At 35.3% G+C, this 17000-nt stretch overlaps 1 protein-coding gene and 1 long non-coding RNA gene across 51 annotated transcripts in view; one reads left to right on the top strand and one right to left on the bottom strand.

Moving 5' to 3' along the window:
* Nucleotides 1–4126: 4126 nt before the first annotated feature.
* Nucleotides 4127–7077, bottom strand: LOC141380500 (uncharacterized). Its single transcript, XR_015523661.1, has 3 exons — nucleotides 6154–7077; nucleotides 5127–5238; nucleotides 4127–4686 (listed from the first exon to the last, which is right to left on the bottom strand). It is a non-coding gene; the product is annotated as an uncharacterized LOC141380500 (long non-coding RNA).
* The window catches only part of hspg2 (heparan sulfate proteoglycan 2), a 187124-nt gene continuing 176619 nt past the window's right edge, over nucleotides 6496–17000 (top strand). For all 50 annotated transcript variants that reach the window (XM_087307235.1, XM_087307240.1, XM_087307232.1 and 47 more), the window contains exon 1: nucleotides 6496–6834. In XM_087307235.1, coding sequence (XP_087163361.1) covers nucleotides 6760–6834 — 75 coding nt within the window. In that variant the 5' untranslated portion in view covers nucleotides 6496–6759. The remainder of the gene's footprint in view (nucleotides 6835–17000) is intronic.

Genomic DNA, 17000 nt, shown 5'->3' with positions numbered 1-17000 from the left:
ATCTTAAACAGAAATGAATTAATAGTTATTTTAATTGTCTACAGATAATAACATTGGGAAAGTGGGATCTATTGCATACATCAATAATGACAAACAAACCTTATGTACATTAATTGAGGTGTTGGGCACAAGAATATGTATAACTTCTCCCATAAAGAAAGTGTACCATAGTGTTTGCTAATATACACTTACTGGCCGCTATATTAGGTACAACTTGCCAGTAGTTGGACCCTTTTCACATTGAAAACAGCTTAAATTCTTCATGGTAGATTCAACAAAGTGCTGGAAACATTGTTTTGACATTTTGGTTCATATTGGCTTGATAGCATCACACAGTTGCTGCAGATTTATTAGCTGTACATGCTTGAAGCTGTTTACTTTGAGTGAACCCGTATTGGGGACACGGTGTTTTCCAGTTCTGGGTTGCAGCTGGAAGGGCATCCGCTGTGTAAAATATAAATGAATGAATGAACTCATGTTCAAGGGACCAGGTTAAGACAATATGAGCTTTATGATATGGAGGGTTATTCTGTTGGAAGTAGCCACCACAAGATGGATAAACCGGGATTATAGTGGGATTGATATGGGCAGCAATATTACTGTTTAAACAATGGTCAATTTATACTAGAGGTCTAAAGTGTTTCAAGAAAATACCCCACACCTTTACAGTGCAAAATATTTTTTTACTTTTTAAATTTCTCATTTCTAATGCACATTTAAAAAAAAAAAAAACTTAAATCAAGCAATATATCCTGAAGAATATTTAGAATTCAGAAAAATAATGTAAAATTATAAGATCATTTTCTTGTTTAAAGGAAAAACTTGCTTAATTTTGGTTCTCAATCATTTTAATACATTTTACAAAATGCTTCTAGATTTAAGATTTTGTTAATGTATTTGGACTAGAAAAGACAAAGCCTCCTAAATAAGATTTTTATTTTTTTGCACAACCAGCAACCTGTACACTTACAAGTTTTGACGGATTTCTGTTTTATTTTTCATGCTTGCAAAACAAATTCTGACTATCAAAATGTTGCTGCAGAAATTGAGACCTTTTTCCATTATCTTGTCCCAGTTTGGTAGGGGTGTGAGACATGTGGCTATATAGTTTTCTTTGTTGTCAGTTGTGGCAGCGGTGTGTCCTGCTGCTGTGGCAGGTTGGAAGTGTGTTGTGTGTTCAAATATGACCTTGATTCTATAGATTGATTATACGAGTCGTTGTTGCCCCATCAGCTGAGCCAACAAGCCGTTTTTGCAGACACAGAACTTCCATTCACTGCATATTTTCCCTTTTTAGTATCATTCTCTTTAAACCTTATGAATGAAGTAGATAAGCAGTTTCTCAAATTCTCTGACCATTTTGCAGCAGCAAATAAGCACATTCAAAGTCACTCAAATCACCTGCTTAGTTTAATCTTCAGTGATTTGTTCAATCAAAAATGAAAAATATCCACTATTTACTTACTTTAATAAATAGTTCAGCCAAAAATTATAATTGACTCACTCATTGGTAAATTTTAAATGGACTACAGAAGTAGGAAAAACAAAAACCATGGAGGTCAATGCTTACAAGTTTTCAGCATTCTTCAAAATATCTTCTTTTGTGTTTAACACAAGAAACTCATAAAGGTTTGAAACAAGCAAAGGGTGAGTAAATGATGACAGAATTTCTATTTTTGAGTGAACTATCTGTAAGGTGATCATCTTGTCCACGTGTACATGCCTAAATGCAGTCGCTGCCTGTGATTGGCTGGTCAGATTTAGCAGTTAAACTGGTGTACCTAGTAAAGTTACAAGGTTCAAGTACATCTTCCAGTCAAAACCAATGATAACCAAGTCCGCTGAAAAGGAAATGAAACGTAGTCCCTTCGCCCAATCTCTCAAATGGAAAGGTTCCCCTTCTTTGATATTTATGCATAGCCTACACACCCTTGTAGAGACAATATAAGTGGTAAAATAGACAACTAACTGACTTTTTGCACTACAAATCACATTTCCAAGTGTCTTTGTGAGATGTGGCGTGACTTGACGTTCTGTTCATTTTTTATATATATGTGAAGTGCCGTCAGACGCTTAACTGTTGCAGCGGTGTTTGGGTTGCCATTTATATATTCCAAGACCAAGTTCAGGGGTGTCTACACTCGGTCCTGGAGGGCCAGTGACCTGAAAAGTTTAGCTCTTACCCTAACACAAACACGCATCCAGATATTGCCTAAACCAGCTAATCAAGCTCTTACTAGATATAATAAGAACGTCCTGGCAGGTGTGTTGAAGCAAGTTGGAGCTAAACCCAGCAGGACACCGGCCCTTCAAGATCGAGTTTGGACACCACTGGCATAGCTACTATGTTATAAAGCGGTTTTCGAGAACTGAGAAAACCCACAAAAGTAGTCTAGAAACCCAAAACGTAATATTTTCCCTGCAAATGCATTTTCAAAAGAGCTCGATTATGAAAGCTGCGGCCCTGGCAACACTGTGAACATGTACCATGTTTATGAACAGTTACTTGTAACCTCCAGCAGGTGGAGACAATGCATTAGATATGCATGTGCAAGGCTTGTAATAAAGATGAATACACCTGATACTGGGTTTACTAACATTTAACAAAGTAAAAAAAAAAAGATTATTCGAAATTGTATGTTTTACTCTGTTCCAATTATAATATAATATATATGAGATCGTTCATCTTTCAGGCATCCCTTTCAAGCTGTCATTTTATCAGCTTGCCAATAAATGCTTCAGATTTAATCCAAAAGGAATGTAGCATGAATGACTTGATCACAATCAGCCACACTGTCGAATGTGACAATCTGACACCATCTATTTTGTGCTGAAAGAAACCCGCTTACATCTGCATTCAGAACATTTCCACAGATACAGCGAAGCATCTTGGCAGCTTTTTTTCCATAATCATTCTCTTACAGTCTTGTTTTGGAGTTGCTAGAGGAAATCCAGCTGGGCAGATGAAGTCTAAATTGAAAGCAGCTGCTCTAAAACTCAATGCAAGACAGAGGCATACTTTGTCCCAGTTATGGATGAGACTGGGCATGTAAACAGACCCTGTGCAGATGCCCATGTGATATTGGATGAAGAATGTTCTGAATAAGTGAGCGTAAAGTGATAAGCAGGCATGTCTGTTTTTATTACCCTTTTTTTAGTAATAGTAGAATAACTGTATCTAACATTTTCTGGACGTATTTGAATGGGATGTTACAGTATTAAATGTGCTTTGATTAGGATGTTTCAATAGATCAAAGATAAGCAGTCTTGAACCATCACTAATGGCTTCACAGATTTTTTTTCTCTCCAGGGATCAGTGTTATCCATGAAGGTTAAGATTTTGAAAGCTGGGCAGAGGAGGCTAGATTGCAATGGGAAATGTGAAAAATATTTTAACTGAACAAATATGATGTAATTGCAATTCAGATTGTTATCTGCCAGATTTGTGGGCCAAACTATAAAAATGACCTGCTGACATGGCCATCTTCAGCAGAGAGTCTTCAGAGCTTCATGTTTTGCATCATTAGGTGGTGCTGCTGTCACAAAATGATCTAAACCAGAGCATATTTAGTTGGGGACTTTTTGAGCCTGCCTTCAGTACTGTGCTGTGTTTAATTAAAGCAATAAAGTTTATTTGATAAGGTTTGATTGGTTTCACAAATGTAATTTCACAAATGGTAGTTTTTCAATTGATTTGAAAATCATCATGCTTGCATACAAGGCCTTGAATGGTCTAACACCACAATATTTATCTGAGCATTTAATTCCATACACTCCTAGACGTCCTTTATGCTTGTCTGATGCTGGTCTTTTAACTGCTCAGTCAATGCGGCTATAATCTATAGGAGACTGGGCATTTTCTTTATTGGCACCTAGATTGTGGAACTCTTTACCCTCTGATATTTGCAATGCAGAATCCCTAAGTATTTTTAAATAATTTAGGGTAGCTTTATAAGATGGACTTTTAAATGATTTTTAGATCTATTAGTATTATTTTATTTGTTGTTAATTATTTTCATGATTACATTTTTTGCATTCATCCTTGTGTCTTTTACTGCTGCACATTTTATGTCTGTAAAGTGCCTTGAGATGCTACTTTTAAAGGTGCAATAAACATAATTCTATTCAATTCAACTCGTGTTTATTTATATAATGCTTCTACAATGTAAATTGTGTCAAAGCAGCTTAACATAGAAATTCTAGTAAATTGAAACTGTGTCAGTCCAGTTTTCAGAGTTACATTCAGTTTAGTTCAGTTTATTGTGTATTATTTTTACTGCTGAAAGTAAAACACTGATGGCAAAGCTATCGATGCGCAGCTCCACAAGTCCCAACCAAGCAAGCCAGTGGCAACAGTGGCGAGGAAAAAACTTCACCAATTGATGAAAGTGAAGGAAAAATTCTTGAAAGAAACCAGGCGCAGATGGACACAATCATTTCTCTTCTGGCCAAACTTCTTGTGCAGAGCTGCAGTCTAGGTGCCGGAGGCTGAAGAATGCTGTATGTCCATCGTGGAGAACTGCAGGTGTGAGTAGGTCACCGGCAGGTGTTCAGGCTGGCCCACGGGATCAATGCGGAGACTCGTCTGTCACTGGGGTCTTTCAGGAATCAGTCTCACACTCTCCGCTCCTCCATGACTGCCACAGCATCAGCTCAGGACACGACCAGATCCAGGATTATGGATACCTTGGCAAGTAAAGTTTATTATTATTATTATTATTATAAACTTGCCTTGCCTATTATTATCAAAACAATCACCAGTGCACTGTAAGAGCCACCGAAAATTGTCAATAGGGGCTATTGTAAAATAAAACAATCTTATTTTTAAATTTGTATCTCATGAGCCATAAATTTAGGGCTATTTTTGATTATTTGTCATTGGTTTTTTTCTTAATCATTTTAATATATTTGAATATTTCTTAATCATTTAATTTCACTATCACAACAGTATGTTGGGCAAAATATAATCTCATTTCACCTGCATTCTCTCCAAAAGTAAAAAATCATGAAGTTTTTGTAATTTAATACTTACCAATGTTGCTTTTAAAAAATATTTATACAACAAACATTACAGAATTTAGTTTTAAAATCAGTTTTGCATATTTATTGAAAGAATAGTTCACCACCTTGTGTTGTTTAATTCTCAGGTGATTTCAAGTCTTTAAGTTTTGATAAAATTTTTGATGAACACAAAAGAAGATATTTTGAAGAATGTCGGAAACCGGTAGCCAATGTCATCTGTAATAGGAAAAAAGATGTGAAAGTTAATGGCTACTGCTTTCCAACATTTTACGAAAATTAAAACAGGTTTGGAACATGTGGAGGGAGAATTCATAACACTTTTGTGTGAACTATCCCTTTAATATTTGCTCATTTTCATTCCTTCTTTTTTTCCCGGCTTAGTCCTTTTATTAATTAGGGGTTGCCAGTGGAATGAACCGCCAACTCATCCAGCATAGGTTTTACACAGCGGATGCCCTTCCAGCCTCAACCCAACACCAGGAAACACCAATACACTTGCATTCACACACATACACTACGGCCAATTTAGCTTATTCAACTCACCCATAGCGCATGACTTTAGACTTGTGGGGGAAACCAAAGGAAACCCACACAAACACTGGGAGAACTTGCAAACTCCACACAGAAATGCCTACTGACCCATCCGAGGCTCGAACCAGCGATCTTCTTGCTGTGAGGCGACAGTACAATACGAACTGCACCACCGTGCCACACTTGTTTTAATATCAAATTCGCATATTTATTGAAAAAATGTTTTACCTCCTGTGTTATTTACTCATCATCAGGTGGTTCCAAACGTTTACAAGTTCAATTTTGATTAACACAAAGAAGACATTTAGAAGAATGTTGGAAACCTGTAGCCAATGTCATACGTACTGTAGTAGGAAAAAAAGATATAGAAATCAATGGCTACTGTTTTTTTTCCAGGGTTTTACAAAAATTTTAACTGGTTTGGAACATATGGAGGCAGAATTTATGACCTTTTGGTTTTGTGTGTGATCCTTTAATAATTGCTTACTTTAAAATATTCATTACAGCCTGATTTATTTGTAACGAGTTTATTTCAATATTTTTAATACTTTTATCAAGTGAAAGTGTAAAAATATGTTGTGTATTTTCAATGAAACTTACATTTTTATTAGTTTTTCTCATGTGCAATATTTTCCATTAGCTATTAGAGGTGTTTTCCAGCTGCAAGCTCCTGCTCTCTGAATTCCATTCCGCCTTTTACGCCACGCTCTGCTAGGATAGGCTGTGTCTCAAATCATACTATATGCTGCCTATCTAGACAAAAGATTTGGGCGTCATAGTTTTCGGCATCCCGGGTTACTTTCCGCATCAGCAGATGAGAGCCCAAACATGCTGCCTACATAGGCGGCTCATCAGGATTTGAGAAACGACTGTCGTCAACACTTCAACATCACCGCACTGAAGTGATCCGCTAAGCAGTGCATGCTGAACTTTCTGCTGTTCATTGGAAAGTGGGACCAAGAGAACAAAACGGATATTCACAAGTCAGCCTTCAGTTTCTTTTCGTTTTATCGCACACGGACTCAGCAGCACGCGGTTTTCCTTCTTTTTTGGTCAATGAAGTCCCACCAAGTGTGGGACGGAGAAGCGACGGCGGCCTTACATTAGAAGAAACGCTCCAAACTTTTGCGAATTAATTTCTGAGCTTGAAGTGACGGACTTTGATTTTCCCAGCGGCGTGTTTGGAGTCGAGCTGGGTTGGCAGAAATGGGGGCGAGGATACGTGCCCATAAATTCACTCTGTTTATCCTCCCTTTGGTATTCACGTCGCATCTATTTAATGTAAGTGAATCATTTTATGAAGTTATTATATCACACAAGCCTGCCCTTTGCAACAGGTAGCCTAACGGTGGAAATTAAGGCGCACGCAGAAAGTCACTTTAGCAAAAGTTTGTGTCGTAACCCAGTCTATCCATTTTAATGCTCTTCTTTTTGTAGCATTTAAATAAGACGCGAATGTGGAGATTAAGTTGCAGTGATCTCCCACACGCATAGCCTATCTACAGCTCATCTCAAGTGCTGCATGTGTGTTCTAGTCCTGGTCTAATTTTATCCATAGAAACGAGCTATTCATAGTTGATCTCACTGGCGTCTTGCTTGTCAGTTTGATCAACGTTATTTCTTTTACTGATTTAGAGCACTTTCACTGTACACAAAGTTTTGCTTGGTAATGCTTATTATGGATCAAATGTTTATTCAGATGTCATATACTGTAATTTATTCTTCCTGTGCAATCTTGCACATTACTTTATATTACTATAAATAATTTTTTATGTTATTATGTAAAAGTTACACAATCTTGTTGTTTATCATGGTTGCAAGTAAAAAAGGAAGCGTTTTATCTTTATTGTGGGTGGTGTGATTTAACCCTATTCTGTGATTGCTTCCTTTTCTTACGCTGTCATGATTAAAGAAATGCATTTATTTGATCGCCTATGCTTTTTAGGCATCACATAAAAGCACAGCTTTTGCATACACTTTCAAAAAGATTGACTGATTGAAAGTTATTGCTTTAGCATAAAATTGAACATGAAATAAATGGTTCAACCCAAAATGAACATTTAAGTTACCTTGCTCTTTATTTTTCCACATGTAGTTTTAAACCTTTGTTAGTTTCTTCTGTGAAACAATAAAGCAAATATTTTGAAGAATGCTGGTTGCTGGCACCACTCAACTGCCATAGTAGGGGAATAATGCAGTGTAAGTCAATATGTTTTTTTTTTTTCAATTAAATTTCAATTAATGAATTTTTCAATCATTTTTTTATTTTTAAAGATTGTCTTTTGTCTTCAACTGATAATGACATTCAAATAGGTTTGGAACAAGGAAAGTGTGGCTAAATAATGGGGAAATGTCATATGGGTGAACTCTTGAGCTTAACATTACAACAAGGTTTAATCTGAAACCTTGATCAGACATATCTTCAGTTAAACAGTTGTAAATGTGAAAAATAAACACCTTATATGTTTTCAACTAAACATATAATAAACATCCTAAGCCTTATAAACATCCCAAGGACCTGTAATACAGTAACACTTTCTTCCTGCTGGTAGATTTATTTTGACTTTATTGCTCATGTATAGATATAGTTCTTGCAGATGTGTTCATACTTCTTTCTTTCTTTCGTTCTGGACTCTGGATCATAAAGAACAAATAGAACCAAGAAAATTGCGAACATTTCTTGTGATAATTGTTTTTGTAGTCAATCTATTGAAATAGCTCATGGAATTTCCTAAAAAATAGAAAGTAAATACAGTTTTAAGGTGTGTGCTGCATTATTTTGCGTTAAGATAATATTGTTGGTTAAGATTTTATTCAATTTAAAGCTAATTTCAATTTGAACTGTTAGTTTAAGTGTGAGTGCTGTCATTCGAACCTTGGTGCGCACCAAACAAGCAGATTAAGAGGAAAGGTTGAGGTTCAGTCAAACAAATTCGGGTGTGGATTGACTGAAATATTAATAGATCCTGGAAAAAACAAAACTGTGCATGTATTGACCGTAAAAAATATGTAATGCTTAACCTTACCTTTTTGTCACAGTTGCAAAGTTGCCAATTAAAGTTGTATATTTGTATAAAAAAATGCATCTAGATTTGTTTGTGTGAGTAATAAACCTTTTAGTTCTCAACTATTTAAAAAAAATCCCCTTTACATGCATGCATACAAAGCATTTAGCAAAATTAAGTTCAGTCACAAAATATACATAAAATTTGATTGAATCTTTTGGCTTGATTTTAACAAGTGTGTGTGAATGCAAACCAGGACTAACCATTCCATTTTCTATTTTGATCCAGACCAAAGAACCTATAGTACCAAAAAAACAAATGTAAATACTTATGTTTTTTCTTTTGCTAGACTGAATTTAAATACCACCATTAGCTTCCATTTATTTAGGAAGTGTCTTAGCAAACTGCACATTTACCTCCCACCATACATTTTTGTATCTAGTTAGCTGAAATTAGCAATGCCTCAAAACACCTTTGATGTCAAATCCTCCTAAAATCCTCAGGATCACATGCTAACGGAAAGTCTTGTCATGTATAACTTCAGATTCTTTAAATCGCCTTGCGTTCATCCTGCATACCACGTATAATCCCTCTCTTATCGTTCATACACAAGTGAACACAAGCCTCTGTCGGTTTACTGATGTGTAACAGGGGCCTGAAGCCTTTGGTAATTTGAGATCTTTGCTGTTTTGTGTCTCAGAAACCACTGTATCAATTGCAGAGTAATTGAATTAAATGGAATCTTCGCCATATGTCCATATGTTTTTTCCATTACAAAGCTCCCTAGCATTTTACAAAGAGTTCATTTGATTCGGTTGAGCACTTGGGGCTTCAGTTGCCATCGGCATCCCTGGTGTCCTACTGGAATTTCAGGGTCATAAGTATCAATCAGTGCTGACAAAACCCCAATAGAAGCACTTTATTACCTTTTAGTTTACTGACACAATCAAGTGTCCCCACCCTGCTGTTAACTATCAATGACCCGGTAATTGACAGACGATTCTTTGCGATTTATTGACGCATGTAATTTTTGGGTTAAACTGGCTACTTGTGAGGTCGTTGAAGTTTTGTGTAATGATAAAGGTTTTTAAGTGGATTCACGCCCAGTTGCCCCCTTATGCTTTTAGCTTGTTTGACCTTAATTTGGGTTCAAGGAAAAAACCAGGAAACTCCTTTGAGAGGTTTAGACCTACGGTTATAGATTAACAAATTTTCATATACCTATAAGGAAATCAAGCTTCTTGTTAATTTTAGTTTTGTTGTAGTTTATACAAAAGTCATAAAAATACAAAAGGGGAAAATTACATTTTTGGAAGTTTTTGGTAATTTTTTCTTGTTTTATAAAGAAATTTAAATGTTTTTGTACTTTTTTGTACTACATTTTTTTGTACAGGTTTTTTACTACATTGACTTTTTATTCCTAAAATTATCTTTTTTTTAAATACAACATTTGTAAGTTATATATTTGATTGAGTAAATGGCAATTATATTTATTTTTGGTCCAAACTATCCCCTTTTAAGTAGTTAGTTATTATTAGCTCTGTAAACCCATGTTAAGTATTATTTTGACTAATTGAACCCTTTAAAGTATTAGTGCTTTGTCCCATGATATCCAGCATTGTGACATGCTATATTATTTTGAGATGTTCCAGATTAGATTGTCACAACTGTAAAGCCCAGCAGTCAACTTTGTCAAATGAAATGAGTGTAGTTAACTCAAAATTGACTGAAAGTTAATTCTACTTATTTGAAAAGAGTTTTGACCTCAGAGTTGAAAGTAATGAGGTAATTAAATAGCTCATTACTTAACTTAATTTTTCAAACACTACTTAACTTAAATTTAGTAAGTTCACAGTACTCATATAGATTACTTTTTAACTCGAATGGTTTATTTTATTTGGTGTCCTCAAACTGTTTGAGTTGCCTTATTGGGTTTTACAGTGTGTGACAGTCTTACTAGCCAATTAATTGAGTTCATTTTTGTTCTGCCCAATCAGAATTGTGCAAATGAACTATGCGGAAAGCCCTCAATAAAACAAACAAACAGGAAAGCGCGGACAAATGAGATGATGTCGTCTGCTGCTTCAGAAGCATTAATAGACAAATTCAAATCAAAGAAAAACAGCATGTTGGTAATATGGGAATGTTTTGGTTTTAAAGTCATAGACACCGAACAAAAACTGGTCATTTGTAAGAGCTATCCCAGAATTGTTGCAACAGCACGAGGAAATACAACATCCAGCACCTACAGTATAAAAGCATCACAGGCACTAGGTGATAACTAATGAGTTATAACTAATGGTATAACTCACTACTGTTTACTTTAGAGAAAAAGTTAGCAAATTTTAATAAACATTGGAGTAAGTTAATATCTTAACAGTTGTTTTTTTTTTTACTAACACACTTTTTACACACTTCTGCATTTTAGCAGTAAGAAGCTACCATACAGACTATTGAGCTGAAGCTTGACTTCAAAATTAAATCGCAAATCGAATCGAAATTGCAATATCTGTTAAAACAAATTGCAATTAGATATTTTCTCAAATCGCACAGCCCTAGTGACATGCTATAATATTCTAAGATGTTTCTCAGATCATCACAAGTACACACTGACTTCATCTGTGGAGGATTTTAAAGTTGGTCTAATTTCTGTGGATATATTCAGTTCACATTCTGTATTTTTATATATATATATATATATTCAGTTTACTGCTCCAGACTGTAGTTACATATACGTTTCTGTTGTGTCTTTCACCGTCTTGGCCTCTGTAGTATGTCCACATTTACTGTATCTTATGTAATACCTAGATATAGACCAGCCATCCCGGTCACTTTAACACCCACATGGTCTTCCAAGTAAGCGCAGAGGAATCTAGTGGGATCACAGTGCTGGGATAACTGGGCCCGTATTCAATGAGATTTTATGGACAGGACAATATTAATGGTCTCTGTGTGTGCTTTTATATCTTGTTTGTGAACTGCGTATAAACCTAATATGGGCTGTTACATTCAGCAAATGCTGTACTTGGATTTATTGGAGTAAATCGCTCATTTTTATGGGTATTTATGGCGTCTTGGAAATATCTATGCTAGTATAATCTGAGAGGTTTTAAAGTAGGATCCTAGGCCCTGTTTATATCTGCTATTAAGATTTTATTTCCATTATTCTGATGACAAGTGGACAACGTTAGGTGTTTGTTGAGCAACTTTTGACTAATTCCAGGTATAATTAGATTGCTTTCATATTGTAAATACTCACATGGTCAACTGCATTTGACTTTGACACAACAATAGATCACCTACTCTTTGCCTATCGACCCTTTGACCTAACACATGATCAATATGGTATGTGTTGTGAGAATACGCACAAAAACAAGGTGGTGATATTTGCACCTAAACACAAATTCTGGTCGAAATCACATGTTGAGACCAGGTGGAGACAGTAATGCGTCTCAGCTGACCGCATGTGATGGGATCACTGAACATGCATGTTAAGACCAGGTGGACACAGAACCTTAGATTTATAGTTGTGCATTTGGCAGAAGCTTTTACCTAAAGTGATTTGTTTATCATTGCACAGATTCTTTGTAAACTGACCCTGTAACCCTGCTTGGTAGTTCCAGTCATTTACTTGGTAAAGGTGGCATGTATTGAAATATTTTAACTACTTTGTATATGCATGCAATTGTGAACAGTTTGTCTATGCATACGTTTAATAAAAAAAAATTAAACCAGTACCTTTTAAGCAAAATCTCATAATCTGGAAAACTAACATAACTAACTGGAAAGAGTTGGTAAACTTCAACCTCTTCTGTCCATGTTAAAAAGATAATTTGTTACATTTACTTAATTAAATTGGGTAAACTCCTTTTCTTAATCGAATTAAGTAGTTAACATTTATTGTATTAAGTGTCATTAAAATTATATTGACCTATACATTGAAATTCTCACTTATATTGGGTCATATTTACTTGGGCTCCTCAGTATGTGCTACGAGCACATTCGCAATAGTCACATCGCAAGATATACAATGTTAAGTCTCAGTTATATTTGAGAATTTTTTGTTTGTTGTTTCAGTCCAAAAATTTACATTTCTAAGAGAAATCAAGATCATTTTACTTGTTTTAAGTTTAATGCAATTTTGACTTATTGTGAAAGTAAAAACTAAATATTGTACTTGATTTAAGAATTTTTTGTTATTTGGACTAAAAATTACTATAATTACTAATACTATCAGACTCTCTAGAAAAATGTTAAATTGAACTATTCAACCATCTGGTGAATTTGTATGGCAATATATATTGCAGAAAAATAAATTTTCGTTATATCAGATTTTTTCAATTATCATGCAGCCTTTAGCATATTTACATAGACCATTTAAGATTTGTTGACTTAACTGAATGTATGATCTGAGTTAATACATCGTTACTGTATATTTTTATTTGGTACTAAACCTAATTAACACTTACATTACTGATCACAATGTTAAATAAAATAGAATTGAAATACTAAATAAGCTTAGTTTTTTTAACATTAGTAACATTAGCTCAAAGTATTAGTCATCAATACTTATGATAATATTACAATCAGGGAGACTAAATTGATATATTTGCATGATTTATAATTGTAGATCATGCAGTAAATACAGTTATAAATTTGTTTTATTTCCCAGTAATGGGTTGGCGCTGGAAGGGCATCTGCTGTGTAAAAGATATGCTGGATGAGTTGGTGGTTCATTCCGCTGTGGCGACCCCAGATTAATAAAGGGACTAAGCCGAAAAGAAAATTAATTTTAGTTCAACTCATCCTAAACCAAACCACAGGCTTAACTGTTCACTAGTAAGTAACCCTACATATTAAACAAACAAACAAAAAAAACTCTGACAACATTAAGACTAGCGCACACAATAACACGTAATTTCACATTTTTTTCTTTAATGTTCTGACACAAAGGATGTTTGGACCTAGAAATCCACCAGTAAACTGTAAAAAAAAATGCTGGGTTCCACGCAAGCAATTTGTGTTGGGACAACATGATAGAATTAAGTTAACTTGTTAGTTTTTACATCGATTTACTTTTACTTGGATGTATGACACAAAACTCCGTCCAGAATCAGTCCATTTATCAAGACCCTTGTTATATTAACTTCTTCCTTTTCCTTTAGCACTTATTTTATAAATGGTGAGCTATTTAAATGTGTCTGAATGTAAACGTAATGGCACATACAGAGAGCAGCCTGTGCTTCTGCTATTTGTTCTGTTGTGAAGTGTGACTGCGGTTTGGATTGAGGTCAAAGTGGTTAGATCAGCATGTTTAAGCGCTGATGTATTGACTTGAGATTTAGAAATACCTTTTTATGGTATTGATTTGTATCATAAATATGTGCACCATTTTGAAAACTGCACACAAAATGTGGGTCCCTTTAAATTTAGTTTGCAGTGGATTGCTGCTTCAATTACATATTTTTGAGTGTGCTCTTACACATCTATCCTTTCCTCCGTTCCGCTTCATCTGCAGGTAACCTGTGGTACATCACTGTGGGAATCGTCATCTTTCATTTGCCAGCTGTCTGTGATAGAGTTAAGAGGCAGACTCCAAACACAGCTGTTGCTCAGCTGGTATTGTAACCCTTGCAAGTGCAGACTTGAGTGCTCGTACTCATTGTGTGGGTTGATAATTCATAAGAAACCCTTATTCTGACCACCCATATGTACCTTGAATACTAATTTAAGTTATGCTCTTGGTCAGAATGGAACTTTAATTATGTATTATCAAGTTTTTTGCATGCTACCATGGTGGTATTGTAGAATGGTGTAATAGCTTCACAAACTGGCAAATGCAAAACATACTTTGAAGTTTATCCCTAACAACCAAACATCTGTTTTTTTTTTGCCTGAAGGATGACTGATGCATAATTTTGCTATGCTAAAAAAAGTATTTTTAATTAACCAAAATAGGAAAGGAAAGTCTCAACAGAATGATTTGTTCCACGATAGTATTCTTGTATGATTTCCCCCTTAAGGCTGCACAATATACTGGTTTCATATTAGATATCAGATTTTTATTATTATTATTTTTTTGGTATGATTCACACACTTTAAGTTTTATTACACACTTATTTTATAATATATATTAGTATATCTGCTATCTAATGCTCATTTTATATCCTAAATTTAAAGTGCTTTTAAGCTCATTTTAGTACTGGCAATTTAATCGGTTTTCAGCCATAACATAAAAATAATTTAGAATTTTTTTTGTATTACTTATAAAAAACGTCGCTGGTTTTAGTCCCAGTCCAAAGACATGCAGTATAGGTGAATTGCATGAATTAAATTGCCCGTGTGAATGCAAGAGTGTATAGGTGTTTCCCGGTGCTGGGTTGCGATCTGCTGAGTAAAATATAGGCTGGAATAGTTGGCAGTTCATTCTCTTGTGGCGTACTCTAATAAATATGAGACTAAGCCGAAGAAAAATTAATTAATGTATCCCTTATTTACTTATACATTTTGAGTTGTGGTTACGGTACTTCTCTCAAGTATGTTGACAACAAGTATATCAGTAGCTTATTGGTTTTCTGACAGTATTAGAATTTATCTTAATGCACTGTTATTCATATATATTCATGCTAATTGTTACACTTAGTTTAGTTTTGCCATCATCTAACTTTCAACATTTCCCCTACCAAAAATATATTACATTGAATAATGTTATTATAATAAATATATTATATTGTAATGAAAAAAGTAATGCTATTTTTAGGTTTACAGTAGTTGTCAAATTGTTTGTAATTTTTATTACTATTCTTTTTTTTCTACATTTCAACAAATTGGCTATTTTTTAATTTGAAATTAGTTATTTATCAGTTATGAGTCATAACATTAAAATAAATGCTGTTAATAAATTCAATACTTTTTTTTTTTTTTGGTGTACTTTTTTTGGCTAAACATTAAACCGTCCCTTTTAATGTCACAATGTTCTACTTCTGTATCATCATTGCTATATCTATTCCTGTGCCTGATATCAACGCTTCAACATCACTCAATACATGTCATCATAGGTGGCTTTTGTCAGTGCTTGCTGGATATTTATGGTAAGATGAAGTTGTAAAGATAGCCTTGTGAAAACAGCGCGTGAATAGAGTTCTCCACAGAGACCTCTTCTTCCATTAATCTACAACAAGTATCGGCCTGCCCCAGAAAGAAAGGCGCTACTTTTTTCCAAGCCTCCTAAAACCCCCATAGGATGCAAGTTCTTCCAGGCTGTTATTACACCGTTGAGATCATGCCGAGGAAGAAAAAAAAAAGAATTTCAATGCCTCAGGTCACACTATATGTCACGGGGAAAAGAAAATAAAAACCAGAAGACAGACGATGAACCGTTTCGTTTTGTAAACACTCCTTTTATCAATTTACAAGAAAAGGGCCTTAAAGGTAAAACCCAACTTTGTGGTCTTTTATGTTCGCTCAAACCCAGACATAACAAAGACTTTCTTTGCAGTGTTTAACCAAAACAAAAGCATAAATGTGCGTCTGAGTGACTCTTTAACAAGAGCCATTGACCTAGTGTCCTCTGGATACGGTGAATGAGTTCGCTGTTGGCGATATACTGTCTTTTGAAGTGTTTGCCAAGGTCTGTCACGGTTTGCAGCACTACGATTGGCTCTTTTTGGCATTCGGCATCTATTCAACATTTCTGCCAGCTTCCCTACACCACTTTGCCTGCTGAGTTCAACCAGAGAAGCTACAGATAAAACTAGTTGAGCCACCCAGGAGGCCGTTGTACATTAGCATGTCAACAGCTCCACTACAGGAGTTAGCCACTTCTGGCTCTTGGCCGTTGGCAAGCAGTGCTTTTCTTTGTCATTTAGATTACGGAGTCGAGATGTGAGGTAAATCTAGTATTGGCTTACGGACGAAGGTGTGGCTATAGAAAGATTCAATCTCCCCTGACCAAATACCTGACCATTAATACCATTGTGTTTCTTTTGGCGGATTGGCAATTGACATTTGACATAAGTCCTCTGTGTAGGACTTCACCGTGCCTGGTTCCCTTCAATGTGTGCTGTATGATAAGAGAGGAAATCGGCACTCTTCCAGCAGAGGATATCTGCACGGCCAAAAGTGGCAGTGCATTGATTTTAGGGTCAGTGGTGAATCTCTATTGCCAAGCTGCTGATTCATCATCCTGCCGTGGAAATTAAATTCAGAATTATCTATGAGAGGCAAAAGCCCCTTCCCAGTAGCAAAGTTTACTCAGGCTTTCCTGTCAGCCTTTCAGAGTCTTTCCTGCAGTGTAGATGTACACCGCTGCAGTCTTGAGATTTTATTTAACCTCATATTCTACCCTATATTTTACAGTGGATTTCAGATGTGTTTTTTGAACAGATAAACATTCAAATTTGGAATGCAAAGTGAAATAAAATATTTCAGTATGTATGACTA

This window comes from Danio rerio, chromosome 23 (assembly GCF_052040795.2).
Source record: "Danio rerio strain M-AB ecotype USA chromosome 23, GRCz13ab, whole genome shotgun sequence".
NCBI lineage: Eukaryota > Metazoa > Chordata > Actinopteri > Cypriniformes > Danionidae > Danio > Danio rerio.
This window is presented reverse-complemented; position numbering and strand designations above follow the sequence as displayed.